At 36.5% G+C, this 25,877-nt stretch overlaps 1 protein-coding gene across 7 annotated transcripts in view; it reads right to left on the bottom strand.

Annotated features, from left to right (window-relative positions):
* Positions 1-25,877, bottom strand: part of LOC127974574 (rho guanine nucleotide exchange factor 1) — a 38,343-nt gene that overhangs the window by 2,656 nt on the left and 9,810 nt on the right. The window contains exons 2-24 of one of the 7 annotated variants that reach the window (XM_052577935.1): positions 23,469-23,533; positions 20,653-20,739; positions 19,292-19,405; positions 18,432-18,530; positions 16,656-16,698; positions 16,447-16,552; positions 16,099-16,239; positions 13,226-13,255; positions 11,693-11,810; positions 11,527-11,578; positions 11,193-11,225; positions 10,462-10,635; positions 5,889-6,018; positions 4,020-4,031; positions 2,588-2,743; positions 2,225-2,415; positions 1,974-2,120; positions 1,778-1,860; positions 1,512-1,637; positions 1,299-1,413; positions 804-904; positions 183-257; positions 20-95 (exon numbers count right to left, since the gene is read on the bottom strand). In XM_052577935.1, coding sequence (XP_052433895.1) covers positions 20-95; positions 183-257; positions 804-904; positions 1,299-1,413; positions 1,512-1,637; positions 1,778-1,860; positions 1,974-2,120; positions 2,225-2,415; positions 2,588-2,743; positions 4,020-4,031; positions 5,889-6,018; positions 10,462-10,635; positions 11,193-11,225; positions 11,527-11,578; positions 11,693-11,810; positions 13,226-13,255; positions 16,099-16,239; positions 16,447-16,552; positions 16,656-16,698; positions 18,432-18,530; positions 19,292-19,405; positions 20,653-20,739; positions 23,469-23,495 — 2,236 coding nt within the window. In that variant the 5' untranslated portion in view covers positions 23,496-23,533. Of the gene's footprint in view, positions 1-19; positions 96-182; positions 258-803; positions 905-1,298; positions 1,414-1,511; positions 1,638-1,777; positions 1,861-1,973; positions 2,121-2,224; positions 2,416-2,587; positions 2,744-4,019; positions 4,032-5,888; positions 6,019-10,461; positions 10,636-11,192; positions 11,226-11,526; positions 11,579-11,692; positions 11,811-13,225; positions 13,256-13,336; positions 13,712-16,098; positions 16,240-16,446; positions 16,553-16,655; positions 16,699-18,431; positions 18,531-19,291; positions 19,406-20,652; positions 20,740-23,468; positions 23,534-25,877 lie in introns of those variants that run through there. The other 6 variants (XM_052577938.1, XM_052577937.1, XM_052577936.1 and 3 more) reach the window with 6 other exon arrangements.

A 25,877-nucleotide genomic window follows, 5' to 3' on the forward strand; every position in this document is an offset into this window, starting at 1 on the left:
TAAACTCATTTGGGGTTACCGATCGCTTTCTCCTTGGTCACCCTCCATGTCAGAGGTCCTTCAAACAGCATCTTTCTGGTGGTCAGATCAATGTTCTGATAGACAAAGAAAAGAGTGGATCATATCAGCCCCAGAGTGTCTGCATTAGAAACATACACATGAGGCATTAAGATATTTCTCACCTTGTACTCACTGTAGAGGTCATTGCTCGGTTTCAGTCCTGAGGTGTCCAGTCTGCGCTGGTAGTCTTTCAAAATCTGAGTTGAAGATGAGCATAGATCAAGAAGAAAAAAATTAGAGTGGTGGTTGGGAAAATGCATATTAAAGATTATGATCCATATAGAGTGGGCTATATAACAGTAAGAACAATTCAAACGTAAAGTTTATCCAAAAATGAAAATTCTATCATTAAATACTCATCCTTTTATCATTCCAAATATTTCTGAAGAAATCCAAAAACTTTCTGACCCTCCATAGACAGAAACAACTACTGCTATAAAGGTCCAAAAAGATAGTAAGGAAATCAATAAAATAGTCCATGTGACATCAGTGGTTCAACCGTAATTTTATGAATCACAAAGAAAACAAAAAATATTGGATAAAGTCATTATTTTTGCTTTCTTTGTGCACAAAGTACTGTATAATTGTGTTCCGAAAATGAGTTATTAATGATGACTGAATTTTAATTTTTATATACAGTATCATGCTAAATACTGTACATACATCAAAACATGTTGGTGATACTGCCAGACCACACATTTTTACAGTAGACCATACTGAAGGAACGTCTACTGAATTCTCACCAGCAGGTTCTCCATGAGTTTGACTTCTTCATTGACATGGTTGAGGATCTTACGGCAGGATTCTGCTGCTTGGTTAATGTTCTCTTTTTCGGTTTCATCCTCTGTGAGAAATAAATTATATTGCATTTCTTCTGTTTGCTTATTTATTCAGGCTTATTTAATCCTGTTATGACAAAATGTGATGCTGTGATGCTGATTTGATTCTTTATTATCAATTCTACGGCTTTACAGAATTGTGGAAACAGAGATTAATTTTTTTAGGATTCCTTGATAAATAAAGACTAATCTTTTGTAACAATGTATAAAACAATTATATTAAAAAAACATCTTATGGACCCAAAACTTTTGAACTTGAGTGTGTTTTATTTAATTGAGAAAATCAATGTGTTAAACTGATCATTTTATATGTGTAATATAGTTTATGAACTTAGGTTTTGCACAACTTACAAAAAAGGGTTTAAAGAAATAAAGAAGAATTCGTTTTAAAACACTTACCTGTGTTCTTGGCAATGTTTTCCAGCAGGAGAGGATACTTGGTTAGTCTTTGCATCTCTATGGGAATGATATCCTTCAGCTGTAGCCTCCGACACTGTGGCTTACTCTCTGCCTCCTACAACACAAACACAGAAGATTTCATTCAAAAACATTTTGCGATGCCTAGTCTCCAGAAATGTTGACTGGAAAACAGTGTTTTAAGTATAAATGTACCAGGATAAAAGCATTAAAACGGGGATCCTTCTTCTGTTTGTTCTTTATCTGCTCCAGAGCCCAGGACTGGTAGCTACAGAAGCGAGCGGTGAGCTTCTGAAACCATTCTCCTTCTGATCCACTGAACTACAGAGATAGAGACATGTCTATTCGTGTAACAGCAGCTAATTTAAGTTAAGTTCATGTCATCAAGTTGAAATGCTGAATGACACTGTGTTGAGAGAGAACATGAAAAACTAGCAGTTAGCGCACACTAAGCTACTTACTCTGTTGAGAAGTGGAGCGCTAATTTTTTTGACAATGTACTCATCCTCCTGCCGCTGTTTTTTCAGGTTCTCATAAAAAGCATCTAGAAAAAGAATGGATTGAAGCCATATCAAGGCTGTTCATAATTTGAAGGGCCATCAAAATCTTTAAAAGCCATGCAGATTGCATTAATATATATTTGAAGTGGATACGTACAGTGCATCTCTATGATGTCATCAAGGCTGGGGAAGATGGTGGCCAGCTCAGTTATGCTCATAATGTCATTCTTCTCCAGCGGACGAGAAAACACAGTCTGCAATACACTCAGCATACGAACATGAGCCTGCTCTGTCGTAAACAGCTCTAACAGACACAGAGAACAATGTGTTCATCATTGCACCCTGCTTCACAACAGATTCAACAAAATAAGGCATCAAATAGTTATGCTATATTCTTGCTTGTATTACCATTGATGACTTCTTGTCTTTTGGTTTCCTTCTTGCTCAGTTTTTTCAGGTCCTCGGGAGAAGCAAGGGCCCTCCAGTTGGGAGGGTCCTGCTCGAGCTCCAGGAGACGGGGCTCCATTTCCTCCTGCGGAGGCAAGGGGCTAACTTCAGGATCAGTGACGAGGCCATCAGGCACCAATCCACCTTCCGCACTAAGAGACAAATAAAGGGGAAAATATGTGTTAAGCACTGTAAAACAAAATTGTTAAAGGTAGTGATGATTGCAATCTTTGGATTCTAACAGTTACTGAGAAGCCCCTTGTGCTGCTGTCTCCTGTGGACAGTGTGTCTGTGCGTGTGAGTGATGGTTAGTCTTTGCCTTACGAGACTGAATGCTGTGGGGAGGGTGAGAGGGGTTGAGAGGTAGAGGTTGACTGCAGGTCCACGTCGCTACGGGAGCGAGACTGCTTGGCCCGGGTAGAGCCACTACGGCGAGAGTGACGGCGCTCCACGCACAGGCTCTCGCTGCGGCGCACATTCCTGAACACCCAATGAGGAAGTGGGGGGGGGGGGTTGAGGAGAGGGAAAAGGAAGAGAGTAAAAAAAGAACCAGAAAAGGAAAGAGAATGGAGCAAAAATGGGAAGAAAAGGAATAGAAAGGGAAGAAAAAAAGGAAACAAAACAACAGGAAAAGAAAGAGGAACAGATAGTAAAAAGAGTTCGGAAAGGCCGGGGAATGAAAAGAGGAGGACATAAGATGGGAAAAGGGGAAAGAAAACGAAAATAATGGGAGAAAGTAAATTAATTTGGAAAGAATAAAAGAATAAGGAAATAAGAAATGGAAAATATGGAAGAGGAAAGAAAAGAAAAAGCAAACAAAACAAAAAGGAAGAGGAAGGAAAAGAAAGAAAGAAAAAATGGAAAAGGAAAGAAAAGAAAAGAACATTTTAAAGGAAAGGGAAAGAGATGGAAAAGGGTATCAAAAATATTAATAATGGAACAGGAAGTTGAGTAAGGAAGGGAAGGGAAGGGAAGGGAAGGGAAGGGAAGGGAAGGGAAGGGGAAGGGAAGGAAAGGAAAGGAAAGGAAAGGAAAGGAAAGGAAAGGAAAGGAAAGGAAAGGAAAGGAAAGGAAAGGAAAGGAAAGGAAAGGAAAGGAAAGGAAAGGAAAGGAAAGGAAAGGAAAGGGGTAATAAAGTAATAGAAATGTGGAAAGAACATTAAAAGACAGTGACAGGTTAGAGAACACAGACCAAAGGTAAAATGATCAGATGATAGAAACAGAAAATTGAACGGTGATGAAGAAGAAACAAGTGAAATGTTAAAGACAAATGATGTCAAAACCACTATGTAACATGTTATTTAGCACTAGTTCATCAGGAAGATTCATTCAGCCCCATCAGTTCAAAGACCCTTTCTGGAATCCACATTCACAGACATTTCCAGCTCTTTCTAATGTGTCATTTACGGCATCTCAGTGCAACACCTAAATTATACTGAAATAAAACACTATTGCCTAATTAGTGGGCTTCATTTGTGCAAATCGTCCCAAAAAGCAGATAATTCTGCCCTCAATCCCTGAAGCCCCAAAACCCAAGAAGACCCATACTTAGCCATGCAGTGAGTGAATGTCTCAAATGAATGTCTGTGTGAGTCTAAATATGAATCTAAAGCTTAAAAACAATGACATGCATTGTACTATATTTTATACTGTATGAATAATAAAATGTAATGTAAACTGTTTAGTAAGAGAACATGTGTGGATCAGTAGCAGTTGAGGCTGGCAGAAAATCCCAGAGACAATCACGCAGACCCACCTTGTCTTCTTTCTGTAAAAACATAGGGCGAACGAACAGTTACAGCATAACAGCAAACAAATCATTTAACAGCAAACACCCAACGAAAACTTCCAACTGTAAACCAACTAACCTCAACACTACCCTGAACAAAATCTCAAGGCCAACGACATAGCGAGACAGAGCGTACAACAACAGACAACAGCAACAAACAATGTTTCCACATGAAGGAGAGCTGCACGAGCAAAATACAAATGCACAGCTAATCCAGCAAAGCTAGTTTTATGTCATATACTACAAACATTAAGTAAAGGAGCTACACTGAGCTTTTAAAGAGTTAGTTCACCCAAAATTTACAATTCTGTCATTAATTACTCACCCTCATGTAGTTCCAAATCCGTAAGCCCTTCGTTCATCATCGGAACACAAATTAAGATATTTTGATGAAATCCGAGAGCTCTCTGACCCTCCATAGACATCAATGCAACTGAAATGTTCCAAGGTCCTGAAATGTAGGACATCGATAAAACAGTCCATGTGACATAAGTGGCTCAACTTTTTGTGACGCTAAGAAAATACTTTTTGTCCGCAAAGAAAAATAACAATTTATTCAGTAAATCTGCTCTTGAGTTAAAGTCTTCCACTATTTCGTAGAGTACCATGACACATGTACGCACTTCCCCAGAATGTAATCAACATAATCAGCATTGTTTATTTTCAGCATGCGCGTGCTTTCTCCAGAATGTAAACAATGCTGATTACGTTGATAACATTCAGGAGAAAGTGCACAAAAGCATTGTAGTACTCTCCAAAATGGTGGAAGATGATAACTCGGGTAGAAGAATTATAACAGGTTATGTTATTTTTGCTTTTTTGTGCACAAAAAGTACTCTTGTATTGAAGTTGAACCACTGCTGATACAATGTCTGTTTTATCGATGTCCTTACTACGTTTCTGGGTCTGGGAACGTTGCAGTTGTGTTTCAATCTTTGCAGGGTGAGAAAACGCTCAGATTTTAATCACAAATATATTCATTTGTGTTCTGAAGCTGAAAGAAGGTCTTACAGGTGTGGATCAATTTAAGGTTTTTCAAATTTTTCACATTTTGGTGAACTAACCCTTTAAGTTATGTTTATGTTTGAAAACCAAAGGTTGCTGGTTCAGTTCCCATAAGTAACTATCACCATTGTACCAAACTACAGAACGTCAGGTTACTCCAGCAAGATTTGTCATTTGTGCACAGAAAGTCACTTTGGATGACAGCATCTGCTGAATAACTACCTACTAAATGAAGAAGCAAAAACATAACCTTTCAAATAGTTGGGCAGTTATAATATTTGCAAATTCAGACAGAATCGGCTCATTTTTATAGCGTAGTGCCTTGGCGCAACATTGCAGGACATAGCACTGACTGGATGCGAAGACTGCAACACAGATAAACTGTAAACTGAAAGCTAACAAAAATGCCTGACACTGCAAAACATCAGGTGGGAAAAGGAACAAACAGACAAAGAGGTAAATAAAGAAAAGGAGGCGACAAAATGCAGAGTAAAAAAATGAAAGTAGGAAGAAAGGGAGTCAGGATATGAGGGGAAAGGGAGGGAGGCGCGTATGCGCAGTAAGGGATTGTCTTGGTGTTTGTTGTCCTTAAGGAGGGTAGCGTATATTGCGGGCAGCAGCAGGAACAGCAGCACAGGAGGGACACAGCACCCTCCCCGAGACAAAGCAGGCAGGGAGTTTTGCACACTCCCTCAGTTATGTAGTACAAAGTAAGACTATAACTACTTCTGTACTACTTAAAACATTAGTTAAAATGTTAGTTTAATGTTTTCCATTTTTTTTATGTATTGTTTTTATACCTGCTTTTAATTCCTTTTCCTTCTTTCTTACCTGTTTCCATCCAGACTTTCATCTGGAAGCATGTCAATGAGAGGTTCACAGATGGAGAGACCCCCACCAGTACTGACAGGAGATGCATCTCCACCTTCTGGCTTGGGGTCTGAGCGATTGTTGTTGACACCTACAAGAAGAAATTGACAATAATTAATAATATCAAAGCCTACTTGTAGCCTTATTTATTTGTATTCGTTGTTTATTTCACACTGAATCTAGGTATCATGATATACTCGTACCATACCAGTTATCGGCCGATATTACAAACTTAAAGAAACTTAAGATTTAATTGTACAACAGTTATTATTGTTAACTGAAACTTAAGCCATTAAAAAAATATTTTATCATATATATATATATATATATATATATATATATATATATATATATATATATATATATATTTATATATATACATACATACACACACACACACACACACACACACACACACACACATACACACCACATGCAAAACTCTATAATACTAAAAATAACAACAAAACATACTTACACAACATACACAAATGACTTAAGCTGTTAACTTTTTTAATGTGGCTGACACTCCCTCTGAGTTCAAACAAACCAATAACCCGGTGTAATTCATTTACTCAAGCAGTACACTGACTGAACTGCTGTGAAGAGAGAACTGAAGATGAACACCGAGCCGAGCCAGATAATGAACAAAACACTGACTCGTTTTCGAGTCAAGAACCGGTTGCATCGATTTTTGGATTACCAGTAGTGATGGGAAGATTGGTTCTTTCGGACAGTTCAATTCAATAAACCGGTTGAAGAAAACAGTTCACCGGTTCTTTTGCGCTCCATGTAATGACGTCATTGGCGATGATTGCCCTTGATTCAAGCCTTCGGTTTACCCGCGCTCATAACACTAGCACAGAATCAGTTCAGAATCAATCACAAAAAGAATCAGTTCGGTTCAGACGCTTTGTGTGTTAGTCTGCTTCACGCTGAATCACACATGTGCAGTATCATCAGCTCCTCGGTTCTTGAATCAGACGAGGCCAACAGAAATAGTTCTTGACTCAATAATGACTCATAATGATTCAATCGTTCGTTCGTTATCTAGGTCGGCTCGGCAATTTACATTTCGATTACCAGATTAAAAACACTAACTACATAATAATGCAGATTTTCCACCAAATAAAAAAAAAAAAAAAAAACTGATCAGATTGAACATTATAATAAATATAAATAATGTTTTTTTATATAATTATGAACAAATTGTTGTTCTCATGTAGCAATTAAAATTATTTTTTAATCTTTTTTTTCATTATTATTTATTTACACAAAAGAGTACAAAATTAGGACATACACCATTACTTGGTTATAGGCCATAACATGAAAAATTTTATTGGCTTGTCTGCGTCAGGCACAATTTAATATTGGTGCATCCCTGATTAAGTATGGTCGCAGCTTTGTGCATATAAATTTCTTTCCCATTTATATTTTTTGACAACTCGCATACACCATGTTAGTTGATTTGAGTACACCAGGGCCGTATACAGAATTCCTAAAAGAATTAGCAGATTTCCTCTCAGACCTTCTAGTTACAGTTGATAAGGCGCTAATCATGGGAGATTTTAATATACACGTTGATAATGCAAATGATACATTAGGACTTGCGTTTACTGACCTAATAAACTCCTTTGGAGTCAAGCAAAATGTCACTCATCGTTTTAATCATACACTAGATTTAATTATATCGCATGGAATCGATCTTACTGCTATAGATATTGTACCTCAAAGTGATGATGTTACAGACCATTTCCTTGTATCGTGCATGCTGCGTATAACTGATATTAACTATATGTCGCAGCGATACCGTCTGGGCAGAACTATCGTTCCAGCCACCAAAGAAAGATTCGCAAATAACCTGCCTGAACTATCTCAACTGCTATTTGTACCCAAAAATACACATGAATTAGACGAAATTACTGACAACATGGGCACTATTTTCTCTAATACATTAGAAGCTGTTGCCCCGATCAAATTGAAAAAGGAGAAAAACGTACTGTACCATGGTATAACAGTAATACTCACTCTCTCAAGAAAGAAACTCGTAGTCTTGAACGCAAGTGGAGAAAAACTAACTTAGAAGTTTTTAGAATTGCATGGAAAAACAGTATGACAGGCTCTAAAAACTGCTAGGGCAGAGCATATACACAAACTCATTGAAAATAACCAAAACAATCCAAGGTTTTTATTTAGCACAGTGGCTAAGTTAACCAATTACCAGATGCCACCGGATTCAAATATTCCACCAACGTTAAATAGTAATGACTTTATGAATTTCTTCACTGAAAAAATAGATAACATTAGAAATACAATAGTGAATGTAGATTCTACAGCGTCTAACACTTCAGTTTCATCCATCGCACCCAAAGATAAACTACAGTGCTTTACAACCATAGGACAGGAAGAGCTAAATAAACTTATCACTGTATCTAAACCAACAACATGTTTATTAGATCCTGTACCCACTAAATTACTGAAAGAGCTGTTACCTATAGCCGAAGAACCGCTTCTCAATATCATTAACTCGTCGTTATCTTTAGGTCACCTCCCAAAACCATTCAAGCTGGCGGTTATCAAGCCTCTTATTAAGAAACCAAAACTAGATCCTAGTGTACTGGCAAATTATAGGCCTATTTCAATTCTTCCATTTATGTCTAAAATTTTTGAAAAAGTTGTGTCTGCTCAATTGAGCACCTTCCTGCATAAAAATGATCTGTATGAAGAATTTCAGTCAGGTTTTAGGCCCCACCATAGCACAGAAACTGCACTTATTAAAATTACAAATGACCTGCTCCTTGCGCCAGATCAAGGCTGCATCTCATTTCTAGTCTTACTTGATCTTAGTGCTGCATTCGACACCATAGATCATGACATACTCATAGATTGATTACAAAACTAAACAGGTATTCAAGGGCAGGCTCTAAGATGGTTTAGATCTTACCTTACCATTTTGTTTACTTAAATGGGAAGTCATCTCATTTATCATCAGTAAAATATGGAGTGCCACAAGGATCCGTCCTAGGTCCCCTTCTATTTTCAATATACATGTTGCCCCTTGGTAATATTATTAGAAAATACGGAATTAGCTTCCACTGTTATGCTGATGATACTCAGCTATATATCTCAACGAGACCAGATTAAACTTCCCACTTATCTAAGCTAACAGAGTGTGTTAAAAATGTAAAAGATTGGATGACAAATAATTTTCTCCAATTAAATTCGGATAAGACAGAGATACTAATTATTGGACCAAAAAACACTACACAGAATCTTGTAGATTACAATCTGCAACTAGACGGATGTACTGTTACTTCCTCTACAGTCAGAAATCTGGGTGTTATATTAGACAGCAATTTGTCTTTTAAAAATCATATTTCCAATATTACAAAAACTGCATTCTGCCATCTTAGAAACATTGCCAAGCTACGAAACGTGTTATCTGTTTCTGAGGCAGAAAAGCTAGTTCATGCATTCATGACCTCTAGACTGGACTATTGTAATGCACTTCTAGGTGGTTGTCCTGCTTCGTCAACAAACAAGCTACAGGTAGTCCAAAATGCAGCAGCTAGAGTCCTTACGAGGTCAAGAAAATATGATCATATTACCCCAATTTTACTAACCTATTAAGTTCCGTATCAGTTACAAATTATCATTACTTACCTATAAGGCCCTAAATGGTTTAGCTCCTGCATACCTAACTAGCCTTCTACCACGCTACAACCCATCACGCACCCTAAGGTCACAAAACGCTGGACTTTTGGTAGTTCCTAGGATAGCAAAGTCCACTAAAGGAGGTAGAGCTTTCTCACATTTGGCTCCCAAACTCTGGAATAGCCTTCCTGATAATGTTCGGGGTTCAGACACACTCTCTCTGTTTAAATCTAGATTAAAAACACATCTCTTTCGCCAAGCATACGAATAATGTATCTTTTAAATTGTGAGTGTAGTTGCATCTGATCAAAGGTGCATTTTTATTCAATAGCTTGGGTTAAACTAATTTTACTTTGTTGAATCAGCAGCTATGCTAATGATGTCTCTATTTTGTTTTTATGTTTCGCCACGGGATTTAAATCCCGTGGTAACTAGGATTTACACAAGCTCCAGTCTGGATCCAGAACACCTGAGAAGAGATGATGCTGACCCTCAGAGGACCTCAGATGATGCTAACCTTGAATCAACAAACAGAACTAACAATTATTGCTACATGTGTGACTGCATCATATAATAACTTAATAATTAATAATTATTAAATACTTAATAATAATTAATAATATTGATAGTTCATCGTCTAGCTGACTACGTCTTGTATTATTATTATTATTTTTATTTTTTCTAAAATCCTGTCAAATGTGCACAAACTACTAGCTACTACTAAATATTGTAGAAACATAATTTTCTGTAAAGTTGCTTTGTAACGATTTGTATTGTAAAAAGCGCTATACAAATAAACTTGAATTGAATTGAATTGATTTCCCACATTGTCCAATGTGCTTAAATCTAAAACACATGAGAGGGATTTTCTGCTCCTCACCTGCTTCACTCTGAGAGTCAGGACTAGGAGTCACACTGACGCAGATGGTCAACTCTTCACTCTCCAAGCCATGCGTGCTACCTGACACCGCCACACCACTTTTCCGCCCTGAAGCGAAACCGCAATTGGCTACGGACAGTTGCGGAGATTGGCCATTTCCTTTGATTGGCTTTCCTAGATCAAGAGAAAGTAAGAAAGAGCAGATGAGAGGAAGAATCAAAAGCAACATGTCAAACATACAAATTACTAACAATTATTAAAGACAGATCATTGTGTGGTTTTAACAAGAAGACATTACAGATGGACAACTAGATGAAGGAGAAAGGGGCAATCAGGAGTTTGATCGACAGTGTTAGTCATTCATTGGGCAAGGGCAATTCAAAGGTTCATTGAGCCCATAAAACTCAAGTAAATGAGGATCCAAACATGAACAAACACACACAAAAATCTGAAATCTGTTCGTGAATACAGCACCTGTGGTATATTAAGATCATTAAAAGATTTGCAAGCAAGCGTTAAAAAACACTTTTTAAAAACATTATCACAACCAAAGTCACCTCAACCAAAAACAAAAACCAAATCTGATTTGCTAAATAGATGGATAAGGAAATGAAAACTACAGACAAACCCATGAGTTTGAAGTGGAACGTGCAAACATGCATTAGATTTGATTAGCAAGTGAATGTACCATCCAAGAGGACAGAATCTACTCAAAGAACAGACCATAATACCTTCAAAGTCCAATCTAGTTTGCTTACCATCATCTGCAAGAGGAAAACAGCAACACAAACAAGTTCCTTTAAATTCTACATCCGTCTTTGACCTTAAAGGTATTTCAGTAAATATATGCAGAATGTTTCTTATGTTATAAGTTCCAGAAGCACCTTCTGGTTTCTCTATACATTGGTCTCAATGATCTTAGCAGGTGTCTGAGATGTTATTGGTAATTAGTATAAATGGTTGAATGCACAGTTAAATAATACAGGTTTGGTCAATGAGCGTGTGATTTTAAGTAGGGCATGTGTTCTGAGGGAGAGGAAGGAATTGATTTCATTGAGGACGTACTTGGCTGAGGAATTTTTTTATCTGGTTTGTTGGGTTGTTTGGTTCCCCATGGCTGTTCAACAGAAAAGGAAACAATACTATTAGACAAGATGACACAAATTCAGTTTGTAAAACGAAAAATCAGAGGAATTATGTTGTATAATAAACTATGGAGAAAGCATCTAACCTTCAGCACGGAAGGGACAGAGGGCCGCCATCCTGACTTTGTCTTCTTGTTGTCAAGTGCTCTGGTCTTGACACCAAGGTGCTTCATATAAAAGGCAACTGCTCCAAAGACACAGTTACTGAAGGAAGTAAAAACAAACAGAACAGGTTACAAAGAATATTGAAATTTGAATACTGAAAAAAGCCACTTTATAGCTTACTGTGTCATCAGCAACAATTCAACAACCTAATTTTGCAAATAAATTTAAAAAAGCATGTTATTTAGGGTTTCTGAGACAGTTGAGGAGTTTGAAATGTTGGTATTTTTGGTATTTGAAATAAACTCAGATATCCACAAAATCTAATTATGTGCTTTATGAAAACAATTGCATAGACTGTATATATAAACACACATTACTGATTTTTTGAAAGTAGTCTTTCATGCTCAAAAAAGGCTGCATTTATTTTGTCAAAAGAGTAAAAATAATAAAATCGCAAAATAATATTCACATTTTAAATAACCATATTAAAGTAGAATAATAAAAAATAAAAATAAAATGTAATAACACAAAAAATGTGCACCATAAAATATAAAATGTAAATAATTCCTGTAATGTTAAAGATAAATTTACCAAAATACATTAGTGTAGTATTCAGTGTTACATGATCCTCCAGAAAAAGAAAAAAAAAATATATCAAATTAATGGCTCTTTGCAGAAAAATTTATTTAATTCTTAAAAAAAAAAAAAAATTAAAAAATTTACTGACCCCAAACTTTTAAATGTTAGTGTATATTTTTAGCCCTTCAGAGTTCACTAAACAAAAATGTATGAATGTCACAGTTGCAGTGAGACAGTTTGTGAACAGAGGGATTTTCCGCTGTGCAACTCAAGTCATGTGATCAGCAACTATTCAGTGCAATCCCCAGTGTACTATCAAATCGCCTAAGTGCCTCAGAGAGGATCTTCATTTGGCATCAAGCCATTTCCTTCACTTTGAAAGAACAACAGAATCTCCAATGAAGGAGGAGAAAGAGAGGAGGGAGAGGGAGGAGGACTGGAAAGGGGAGGGGCAAAAGTCTGGAGGAGGAGACTGTGCACATGTGCATGTCCTTTGTCTCATGCACGGATGGATTAAGTGACACAGCTGTGCATGACAAAATTAACAACTGCAACAGCTGCAAGTATTCACTAACAGTCTTTCTCATGGGCACACTGTAACTTCAGCCTGGAGTTCTTTTCATAATACATGTTTTTTTTCGCATTTCTTAGCAAGCAAATCAATCCAACCAAACAGCATTAACTCTTATGAACGACTGATAACTTCATAAAATTAAAATTTTCATTTGAATAGATGGGTTTACAACTACAGAAAAGTAAACATATAATTTTACTTAAAAGTGACTGTTTGATGACTTATATATATATATATATATATATATATAAAAAAGTTAACACACAAAACTACGCACCAATCAATAATGCAACAATGATCTCAGAAAAAGACATGCATTCTGCATCTGCACAAAAAAAAAAGATAAAGATGAAAGACTCACCTTTTGTCCTTGTCGGCAACAATTGAGGGGCTGCAAAACACAAAACAGAACTAATTAGAGGGATATCAAAGGAAAAATGCAGCACACTGTCTTAAAGTCTAAAGGACTCACCGCTTAAAGTTACGTAACATTTTTTCTTCCTCGTTCTCGACCGGTTTTTAACTCTGTTTTAGGACGGTGGAACCTAAAGGTTTCGAGCTTTTCCTGACTCAAAATGACAGTAACTGTTGTATTGTTTGTAGTATTCAAACTAATGAACATATTCTGTCACTTGCAAATAAAAGAAAAAAAAAGAAAAAAAAAAGATCTACAAAAACCGGTGGTGCATCAAAAAATGCACTCGGGCAACTTTTTTTGAAATACAAAATGCAATGAAACAGTTTCTTGCAAAACTAAAAGTTTGAGCTACACTATCTTTTCAAACTGCAAAGACTATGTGGCACTCTCCTAAGGCACTGAGGTTGTCCTACGGCGATGTCCAGAAGCTAGCGAAGTGCTCCAGCAGTGGAACTTGCTATTTAACGGTGTTTTTGTCTGATGCAACCGGCATGCAAGAACAGGGAAATCGGATACTTATGCTTTCCTAAGATAATAAAAAAGGTGGCGTTTGATAAGGAATCCCCAGCGTCTGGCCAATCAAAAACCTTGATCCACCTCTCAAATTAAGAGTGCAGCCAATGAGAGCGTCTGTAAGTGAGGTCATTACTGTTGTACTGAGGGAGGAGAATGAATGAGGAAAAAAAAAAAAACTCTTTGAACGGAAGTGTATAGTGTTTGGGAAAACAGAGGACGGTTGTGTGAAAGCATATGAAGACTGAATACCCATATTGAGACCACTAGACATCAAAAGAATCCATGTGAAGTCTCTGAGGACGCATTATGCCTCTAATAATGTCATTGAATATATGAGACACAATATCTTCCATGCATGTTTTTGTCCATGCAGCCTCTATCTTTTAACAGTATCACATTAGTCTAGCGTATATTAACTATCCTGTCTCACTGCAAACCGGCTTTTGTCCCGCTCTTATTTCCTTTCTCAGCTGGCCTCAAACGTGACCCCTGCCTCATCCCCCTTTCCATTACTCTCTCTGGCAGAGAGCCAGAGAGCAAAGACTTCCTGCCAGCGTGGCATTTCTGACTCCATCCTCCCTCTACCACTTCCTCTCTCTTCGCCACCATTTCTTTCTTCGGGATAAATAGGACAGACTTCAAGTTGTAACGTGGAGTGTTTTTAATAGAAAGAAAGGGTGTGCCTAGACAGAGCATCCAAACCAACTTGGGCTGCATGAATCACGAGGGCTGAGCGCTAAAACAAATGGAGTCTGAATCAAACGTTTACAGTATAGAGACTGCAAAATAAATGCAATGTAATGAAGAAAAAAACCCATAATTCTGTCTTTGTGAATATTGAGCTTCTGATTCCTAAACAAATGACTCTTATAAGCCGGTTCTTTTAAAGAATCAGTTTGATAAATCCTTACTTGGGCATCACTGAATCAACATCTGACTCACTATTCTCAGTCATGCCGAGACATTAACGGAGTAATGGCTGTGAAAATCAAGCTTTGCCATCACAGGAATGAATAACATTTTAAAATATATTAAATTAGGAAAAACTGCTTTCAAATTGCAATAACATTTCACAATAATCCTATTTTTACAGTTTTTTTTTTTTAAGTGCAGCCTTTTTAATGCTACTGTTTACAATATGTATAGTGGTTTTCATAAATGTAGGAACTACACTTATCTGTACAGATGGTGCACATGAAAAAGCATTCAACAGAGGGACATGTGTGGTTCTTCTACTATACAGTGGGCAATGAGCACCAGTTTATCCATGCTGGCTTTCATTGTGTAAAAATAATGAACTGAATCCAGATTGGCAATGTGTGGTCAACAGAGGCGAAAGGCTCAGCGGTCTCCTCCTGTCTCACTTCCTGCATGGGGGTCCTCACTTTCCATGGGGTTTAATATTAATGCTTACAGCCCAGTGTTCACCCTATAATGTGAATCTACTCCTCTCATCGACCCTTTGTGATGCCTGACAATTAAAGAACCCACGTTGCTTTGCTTAAAGGAACAGTTCTCATAAAATCGAAGACTGTACACACACATATATACACACACTTAAATAACTAAGAAATAAAATCAATACTTTTTTTACATAATACATTAAAACAGGTACGATTTCAAGCAGCTAACTTTTGCCTTACGTTTTCAAAAGGTGACCGAGTTGCATCAGTTTAAGCAAAGAAAGGCCCATTCCACAACAAAAGAACAACTTTAGAGCCTAGAATGAAGCTTCATGGATACGTCAGCTGATCCTCAGTTAATTTAACTGCATATAAAGCACAACAGTGAGTGAAGTGAATTCTGATACTGCTATTATAGGATTCACTGCAAGGGCTCAAACACATTCAATAGGCATCACTTAGCAGCCGGTGAGTGAATATCGACAGAGACTCTGGGGTTCTGATCCGCTGTGAATGCAGATTTGACAATAGTTGTATTCTGTCTAAGCGAATCGAGAGGGAGAAGTATTTGTGATTCTCTTCCCCACTGCATACATGCTGTTTGACTCAGAAGGCCACCGAAAAAAAATAAAAATCACACATCGGAAAGTTAGAAATCAGGCTTGGATTATAGGTTAGACGCTGCGGAGGGCAGCAAAATGCAAAGGTTTGGCTCTGTGTTTCAGACCAGACCAGAGCACCTGCTGGTTCTCTCTCAACCATGACAACACAGTCAAAGAGGAAACAGACACACTGAGGAAACTGACAGATGGGCTATTTCCATCAACTAGGGATGAATTAATACCAATTCTGCTAGTATTATACAGACATGAAATCTATTAGAATAACAGATCTTACTTGGATTCTACCATCTTTTCCAGCAAGGATTCAGCTACTGCCTTCTCCTTCATCTCCATGGGGATGCGGTCGGTTGGACGATGGGATTCCACATCATTTAGTACATGCTCATTGGGAGTCATTCCCATCATCCTCTTCTGCCTAACGTGGGAAACAAGTACAGGTAGACCGGTATCATAATCGGACACCAGGGATAGATGAGCACTTGTTACCAGGGCCGGACATTTAGCATTTTCAAGACTTTACAAAAACGTAATCTTAAATATGTAAAGATAATGTGAATTGTGAATACCAAGGTCTCCAGGTTCACTTTATTTAGGAATACACTTGCGGGCCCATGACTCTCACCTGAAGTCGTCCAGCTGCCGCAGTATCTCTGTACTCTGCATGAACTGTATTTCATGAACATAATGCTTTTGTTGGTCTTCGCTGATCAATTCTGGACGCATGCGATCTAAAGGACCACAGTGAGAGAGATGAATGAATTCGATGTAACTAGCAATAATACAATATTAACATTAAGTGCAGAGAACTGATTTGGACAGAAGCTCACTCACCCAGTTCATAGGCGATGTAATTTGGCGTAGGTACTTTGAGAATCTGGAAGAGAGGAGGAATGTGTTAGAAATACTTCAATCCAAAATCTTGAAACGGACCAAATCAGGAATTTGCAATGCAGTAGTTCATGTTAGAATGTTCATTAATGTATAAGGAAATTATGAATAAATTAGAATTAACTCCAGATTTGAATTAAAATAAATACAATTATATAAAATGTGGAGGACATTATAAAAATACAAGTTAAATGGTTTATAGTTTATGCTTCTAGTTTTACATGTAATACATTACATCACCACCAGAGGTCACAACAATATAAATAACCAGAGAACTACTTTCTTCCATTTGATTTTAGCTCAGTCCGCACCTCCGTTGCCCTAATGTCAAATCAAAAAATGTGCATAGAAAGAGAAATATTCAAAAGAAAAAGAAAGACTCAACATAAAAATAAAACATGAAAAGGGGGAAATAGCAGCCATTCATTGGGGGAGGTCATTCCCATAACCCAAAGCAGGAAGTCAGGGTCGGGAAAACACTCAGACACGTCTAAAAAAGGGATAGAAAATGCAGAGAATAAAGTTACATTGGACAGAGTGGGGGGGGGGGGGGGGGTGGGGGGGGGTAGATGGACTGGACAGAAAGAACAAAAACTCTGAACCATGAAATGGAGTCTAAAAAGAAACGGATTGGGGAGAAACAGACAAGTGGGGAAATGATGACCTGATATATTATATGAAACTGAAATAAAGAACTGGATCACATACTGTCCATTTCTAATAACATCTAATGAATGTCACATGCATTCAAAAAATAGTCAGAAAGAACCATAAACCTCACCCATATACCAAATATGAATAAAACTGGATTAAATCCCATTTGTCACAAATCCGTTTCATGGACTTCCGTCCAATTACCACTAGATGTCGCCCTTCCATCATACTGACTCTCACACCACATAGACTGTTACACATCACTTGACTACATTTCCCATACTCCACTGCACTAATCACAAGCTCACCTGAAACCCATCACACACAGCTACTACCAATAAAATACTCTATATAAATCAGTCTCACACCACCATTCAATGCTGAGTACGGTTTAGTGCTTATCACTGTTCTAGTCCTAGACTTGGTTTTGTTTTGCATTTCCTGATTTCTGATTCCTGATTCTCACCTGTCTGTTATGGATTACCCATTTTGCCTAGCCTTCTGGATATTGTTTGCTGATCGCAGACCCACTCTAGCCTTTGGATTACTCTTTGTCTTGCCTATTCTATTACTGTTTGCGGTGTACCCATGCCGGTTTCTGACCATGTTAATGAACAAAGCTCTGCAGATGGATCCGCACAATAACACCATTACTGTAATCAAAAACAGCCCAAGTTAAAAAATAAATAAATCCATGGAAATGTGATGGCTATGCATCAACTACCATTCCGCACTTTTACCAGGAAAGTTTTTACAAATCATATTCATATGAATCTGCCTCAATATTTACTAAATTACATTCAATAATACTAAAGCATTAGGCCGCTTTCTTCACTTTGAAAGAAACCCCGTCTAAAGATGAGACTGATGGACAGCAGATCACCTGTGTGATAAATAAAATACAGCTTCAAAAAAAATCTCCAGCATTCCTTTAGGGGGTCTAGCAAAAACATAGACAATAAAATGAGGGGTGGACTGAAAAGTGTGGCAGAACAAAGAGGCAGACTTGTAAAGTGATAAACAAACTTGACAGCCGAATGTCTAGAACTCTTCTTGTTCACATACCGCTCCTTTCTCCAGGAACGTGTTGTAGAATTCCACAAAGTGCTTCTTGGTGTCTTTGGCATTGAAGTTCTTGAAGAGGTCAGCATGAAGGTAACATAGCTAAGACAAGGGGAAAAGAAAAAGAGAGAGATCGAGTGAGGGAGATTAAAGAAAGACAAGCGCAACAAAACTGACAGATTTAGACACCAAGAATAGAGGGATAGTAATACGTGCTATGTTAACCTATATGTGGGCTTTATTGATTGAATGGAGAGGCAACTAAACATTTAGAAATTTCACAAACTTTTTCAGAGCACATGCTGACCAGTGAAAAAAGTGCTAGGAGGGATGACAGAGAAAAACTGACCAGTCTAAAATGAATGAACACAACATAGTACCTGTAGGATTTGAAAGCAAACATAGCTTGTCAAACTCAATAATACATATGAAAACACTATAGTGTAAAAGGTCCACCATTGTTTTGCCTTGACCACAGATATCACTCAATCAAATGTAATGCTATAGGTTATGCTCTAAATAATAAAAACAAATTCTGAACATTAACAACTGTGAGATTTGTCCTTTTTGAACAGTTTGGGGTTAAATGTGGAAAGAGATGACGGATTTGGGGTTTGGGAGACGGTACCTGGGGTAGATCACATTGGCTGCATGCCAAATAAAGAAAGAAATACTCATGCATTAAATCACATGAAAAGGGCTTTATCTACATACATGACACACCCACCCCGCTCTGAACACACACATACCCTTCATAGCTGAACAAGAGGTACTATAAGAAACACATGAGCCTCACATTCTAAAGTAAATGCATGCATACGTTCTGACAAAAATAAACAGGCACACATCGTTTAAGTTCTTACCAAAGGAGCACAGTCAAACTGTAACATGACATGATGAATGAAGACCAGTAGGTGGGTGGGCTTGGACTTCAACAGTTCAATGCTGTTAAAGTAACTGTAGTGATCATCCACCATCTGAGAGAAAAAGTGATGAATACAAATTAACAATAAAAATAAATATATATTTCTGAAAAATGCCTCATATTCTCACAAAATCTGCATTTATTTGATCAAAAATACAAAATCAATAATACTGTTAAATATCATAACTCTTCATTCTGAACTTTCATCAGACATTACTCCAGTCTTCGATTTCACATGATCCTTTAAAAATCTTTCTGATACGCTGATTTGATGCTCAAGCTAAATTTTTATTAGCAATGATGAATTGTTTTGCTGCTAAATATATTTTTAAGGAAACCAAGATCATTTAACGAATAGAAAGTTCAAATGATCAGCATTCAATAAAAAAAAAAAATACGTATTTTTTAACATTTCACATTTGCTTCTATTTATTATACTTACAAATTATTGCATTGGATTTATGCTGCTTCTGTACTACTTTATAAACTTTGTGCAAACACCTTTTTTAAGAATTGCATTGAATGTATTTATAATCAGCTTTATCTCTTTAGATTAGAAATATACATGAGAAAAAATAATTCAACCCTCTACATTGCAAGTAAATCACTCGCATATGCAATTAAATGTTACTCTGGGTGACTAAATGATGTCAATCTTTAGCCATTGGCTAATACATTCTTTGATTTTCCTAACCAGTTTGTGTGTTCGAGGCTATTATAAGATTAGCACAGATAAAATATATTTTCAATTGCTGAACACTGACTGAGAATGGTATGGTACATTGTTAGTATGGTAGTAGAATTAGTAGTAGTATTATCTTTTAATATTAATTCATATGATCTATAACTATTATTTTTTTTACAGAAACCCTGAATGACCAACAATATCTTCATCAACATCACCACCAGTCTTAAATTCAGTTAAAATGACAAATATGCATTCATACATAGTTTCCTAGTTTTAATCACTAAAGTTCTATTATTCAATAGTCCTTAATACTATAATATAATGCTTGACTGAATGATTAAGAAGCTAAGATTTAAGAAGCTGTGGCATTTTACAAAGTTAAGCTGATTGGAATCATATATGTATTTGTGTGTGTGTGTGTCAAATAGTATATCAGTCTGGCAAACAAAAAACAAAAAAATGTACTAGCCAATGGCAATTATATTGCAAAGGTATGCGTAGGGGGTTGTAATTCCAAATATTTCTAGCTCAAAGATTCTAAAAGAATGATTAAAGAACTGGAATTCTCACTATCGCCATCTTTACTAGTTCAGAGCTAATGTATCACTCACAGGTTGCTCGTCATTCTCAAAGTCTTCATCCTCCGCTCCAATGATGTTCATGGCTGGATTTGAACTCTGAGCTCCTGACGGCCTGCGCTGTCGAGAGACAAAGATGAACAAAACATGAATAGACATAATATTAGAAAACAACATTTTTAGAAAGAGCTTTTTATATCAGTAAACTGAGTGACATGATGGACCGTTTCCTTACAGGACGGTAAGGATGACCTGATGGCACGGGCCAGACTTCAAAATTCGCCAGAGAGAAAAATGTAAGAACAAATTCAATAAAAAGGAAAAAGTTTTGTTAAGGAACTAAAAGAAAGTATTGCAACCAAAGACACAATACTTCACCTAACAATGAAGAACAGTTCTTTCCACACTACAAAAATCACCAGGGATTAAAAAGAAAGCCCTTAACAAATGTTACATGCTACATATAACATTATACTGCTATTATGTGATCATTTCTAATTAAAGGGAAAGAATTGAAAACATTGAGTAGCTGCCACAAATATTCTGACTTGAGGCTAAACTAACACATTCAAGCTCAGGAAGCCAAGAAGAACATTTAAACAGAGGAGAGAGAATGAATATTCATACTCCAGCACATTGTTTCACACAAGAAACACAGGCAAAACTCTGATCATGTTTCCATTTCTTTCTACCTGTTGACAAACTTTAATTCAAATAGGGGAATATTCCCCAAACCAGAGCGATGAATCTTGGCCACTGGCTGTAAATGTAACAGTGTTCTTCTGCGAGAGCTGCTGAGAACAAATTCTTTCTCTGTCGCTGTTGTGCAATAATAATAACTCAGTGGAAAGAAGCTGAAAATCCCTGTGCAAGTCAAACTCCAGCAATTCAACAGACTAACAGAGTTTATTTTAGGAGAAACAAACAAGCAATTGTGAGGAACACTTCAAGCACAAATCGAGCCAGGGCTTTCCCTGTACAAACATTTTAATCTCCGATAAAACATGCATGTGTTTACTAAACGTTTATAGTTCAGTCAAAAAATTATTTTGTCATCATTTACTCGCCCTTATGACATTCCTTACCCAGATCAAACAGCAAAATAAATGACGACAGAATGTTCATTTTTAGGTGAACTATCCCTTTAAGCAAAACTGTATATCAACATAGATCAACATTTAGTCATGTCTGAGCCACACACAGCAGTGGTGTATTGTTCCGAATTAAATTTTGAACAAAACAGTTGAATCAATGATTCAGTGAATGATTTATAAACATGACGTCACTAGTTGCCACCTACTGGCATAATACAGAAAACAGAAAGAGTCAGTACAGAGAGGGTCCAGGATAGTGTCTCATATCTCTGCTATGTTTACAACTGAAAGCCTCAGAAAGGTCAGACCCCCTCGGGCTGGTGAGAATATGGAGGAGTGTAACTCATGGCAAAAGACACTGAGAAACGAGTCAGCTGTGCCGCCCCTCCTACAACAGCACATTCCTGCTTTTATTAAGCATCCAGAAACATTTGCGTCTCAGCAGCTGTAATGTCTAACAGGGTATGCCATTGTGAATTAGTGCCTTCGTTGTCCTTAATCTGATGTGATTCTGATCTAATAACACGAATAAAAACTCTTTTATTACTAAGGGTGCAAAGGATCGTAGATGATCTGTGATCCGTACGAAACCAGGCCCCAAGGTACGGCACGCATGTGATTTGCAGATTACCTGTTAAGTTTAACCATCATAGAGTGAACGTTTATCATTTGCACATGTTCTGTCTTGCCAGTTTACACTTTCAAGCAATTTTGACTTGCGCGCCGTTTTCTTTGTGCTTAGCCGCTGCCACACACATCCGAAGTGCGCACGCAAGAGAGAGAGACACCGTTTTAATGAGAGCACTATTGTAAAATAATTTTTTTAATTCTTATGTTTTCGCTGACAGATCTTTTAATCAAAACATAAAGTAATATAGGCTATCCGTTACACATTTTCCCTGTGTGTTAAAGCCCCCAAACGGCAAGTCGGCAAGATTAGAAAATTACGGTTTGACAATGAAAGTCCTTGGTTCATAACATAAAACATAACGTAACGTAACATAACATAACATAACATTTAAATGAACATTTATTTTATTAACATAATATTACTAATAATAATAAAATGCAATTATTAAATGTTAAAATATCAATCAGTTTACGTTTTTATTTTTTACCAAAGCCAAAATAAATGTGTAATCTATTACAAGGAAAATATTATTTTATTCAGTCAAATAACTTTAATAATAAAAAATACATAATTACTTTTTGGTATTATAATAAATAACACATTTAATAATAACACATTGCAATTATTGTATTCAATAAATACATTAATTAACTCATTTTTTCTTAATTTCTTTTTCTGTGAAAATGTTCAGATTCAAAAGCACATTTTACTACATTTGTACTAAAAACCAAAACTAATGATTAATCAATTATCAGGAAAATATTATTTTATTAAATCTTACAACTAATTAAAAATAAAAACTAATTAAAACTTTAATAATCAGACATAGACGATTATAGTTAATTTTATAATATTAAATACTAAATCATATTACTTATAAAACTGTAATTATAATATTATAAAACATTTATTAATAAATAAAAAATATTTTTAACACATATTTTTGTTAAATTCTTCACAAACTCCCAAGCACCCCTTTGAAAACTCTTGCTCTAGTTGGCTTTGTAATAATGTTAGAAACTGTGATTACGCCATCTCTGTTACCAAATCAGATCCAGGCCCCTTACAAAAACATCAAGAATGAATGGAAACAAACAAACACGAGCAGCTTCAGATGCCTTTACCCCGTTATGGGCGTCTTCATAATCCATGCTGTCGTAGGTGACACCAACACCAGTAAACCGAGCTCCTGCAAAAACACAACATCATGAAAAGCTGGAATGGCGTCCTTTGTCAACAAGACAAGTGAATACAAACACAAAGCGGTGCACATACTGCCACACACACTACTATGAGCAAAGCCGATTGGGCCATCCGATACAAGTATACAGAGAGGAGAACAACAGCATCAAGATCAGCCAATAAATCAATAACAGATACCCAATGTGGAAGAACTAAGCCCAGATAGGGTCTTTTCAATGAGGACGCTTTTGAATGAATAACAGTGAATTTAGTTCTCAGCAGTCAAACGATCTACAGCTCAGTTTATCTTTCCTTATTATTCTCCACCTTCAGAAGAATATATATGAGATCTTTACTGCAGGACGAATTTGTAAAGGTTTGTTTGCTGCTCTGTAACCTGCTGATGCGTTCGTCTAATCATTCTCCAATATAAAACAAAGGCTCCTTATGATCTAATCTCAATGACAGCATTATCTGACTACATTGAGTTTCACAGTGAAAGTGCACCAACTCTTGGGACAAAAAAAACAACAGATAGCTGGGGAAAGTCTTTGCATACCAGACTACTGTATGCAGCTGTTGAGAACTTGAGACAATGGCCTTGTCCTCCGCACTGGAGCAGTGTGATACACAGGCCTAAAATAACTGTAATGGAGCCGCGTTTGTGTTCGGGTTTTATCGGCTGCTCTAATCAGCCAAGTCTCAAAGATCTTCAAAGCTTTCCAAAGAGCAGCATCTACAGTGCAGGCAAGCATAAAGAGACAAGAGAGAGAGAGAGAAAGGAAGTGGGTGTAATTTCCTCAGGAAACGATTACAGCCATATTTTGTCAACCTGTCTGCAAAAGTCATGTTCAGAGCAACAGAGAGCATAAAACAAAGGAAAAAGACAAGGAGAGACAAACACATACACAAGGGTATGAGATACAAAAGCACAAGGTGAAAAGATTTGTCACTTTCCACAAGTCGGGTACTCTCTGGCGTCCCATGATTGTTTCAAGAATTACAGACACAAATATATTTTAATTTGTAGACAGAACTAATAAGTGCTTTTTATTTTCATCCAAAATGTTCCATGTAATATTGAATTTGTTTTTAAATTAATCAACCATGAAGAGTAGCTAGAATGCAATACATAAATGTCTGTAAACCATGTAAAACGGTCTTGAGATTTTGTCTGACAGAAGTCTTCTTGACCTTCAAATAATTAACTAAATAATACAAAAGGACATCGAAATAAAAACAAAAGCTAAGCCATTTTTATCTGTTTAACAGATATTCAACTTTAATTGACATAATGTATAAAATAAGTTAATTTACATCAATTATTTTTGACTGATAGAACATTATTGTTGCTATATAGAAATAATGAACAAATAAATTAATAAATAATGGTTTTAATCTACTTAGTCAAGTATCAAAATTAGAAAATGTTTATAAAAAAAAAACACGTGTCGGCACCAACAGCCTTGTGGGTAAATATGTGTAAAATCACAATTATTCTCAGTAAACATATTTCTAAAGGTGCTATTGACTTGACATTTTCACCAGATGTTGGTAATCCATATATACAAAGAAAACAAAACAAATAAGTTCAGAAATTAAGTTATGTGTAATAAAATGGAATGACACTGGAGAAAAGTATTGAACACATGAAGAAAAGGAGGTCCAAAAAGGCACGGAAACCCAAGACACCAGCTGAAATCTATCAGTAATTAGAAAGAAATCATGCCTCATAGTTATTGGAAATGAATAATATCTATAATAGAATTGAAGACAGTGGAAGAACAGGACAAAATCAAACCTGAGCAATGTGTGTCACTAGTTTCTCCATACAGGAGGCGTCTTGAAGCTGTCATTAACAACAAAGGCTTTTGCACAAAGTATTAAATACATTTTAGTAGTTCAATGCTTTTTCCCAGTGTCATTCCATTTTATTACACATAACAATTTCTGAATTCATTTGTTTTGTTTTAATTTTATGTATGGATTAGTTGGGTTGTTACCAAGATCTGGTGAAAATCTTATGTCAACAGCAACTTTAGAAACATATTTACTGGGAAGAATGGTGACATGTTCAATACTTATTTGACCCGTTGTATAATGCCGTTGTGCTTTGGGCGTCCCGAGTTCGAGTCCTGACTTGTGGACCTTTTCAGATCTCCAACTTAGCTTCCTGTCTAAAAAATAAATATAAATAAATCAAATGATATAAATATAAATAAAATGACTAATACATTAATAAAACAACTCCTATATAAGTAGCCTGACATCTGAACTTGACAATTAAACAATTCTAAAAACGAAGGAAGAAAATGGAGGAAACAGCTAGCGATCACGCTTTCTTTCTATTT

The sequence above is a fragment of the Carassius gibelio genome, chromosome B16 (assembly GCF_023724105.1).
Source record: "Carassius gibelio isolate Cgi1373 ecotype wild population from Czech Republic chromosome B16, carGib1.2-hapl.c, whole genome shotgun sequence".
NCBI lineage: Eukaryota > Metazoa > Chordata > Actinopteri > Cypriniformes > Cyprinidae > Carassius > Carassius gibelio.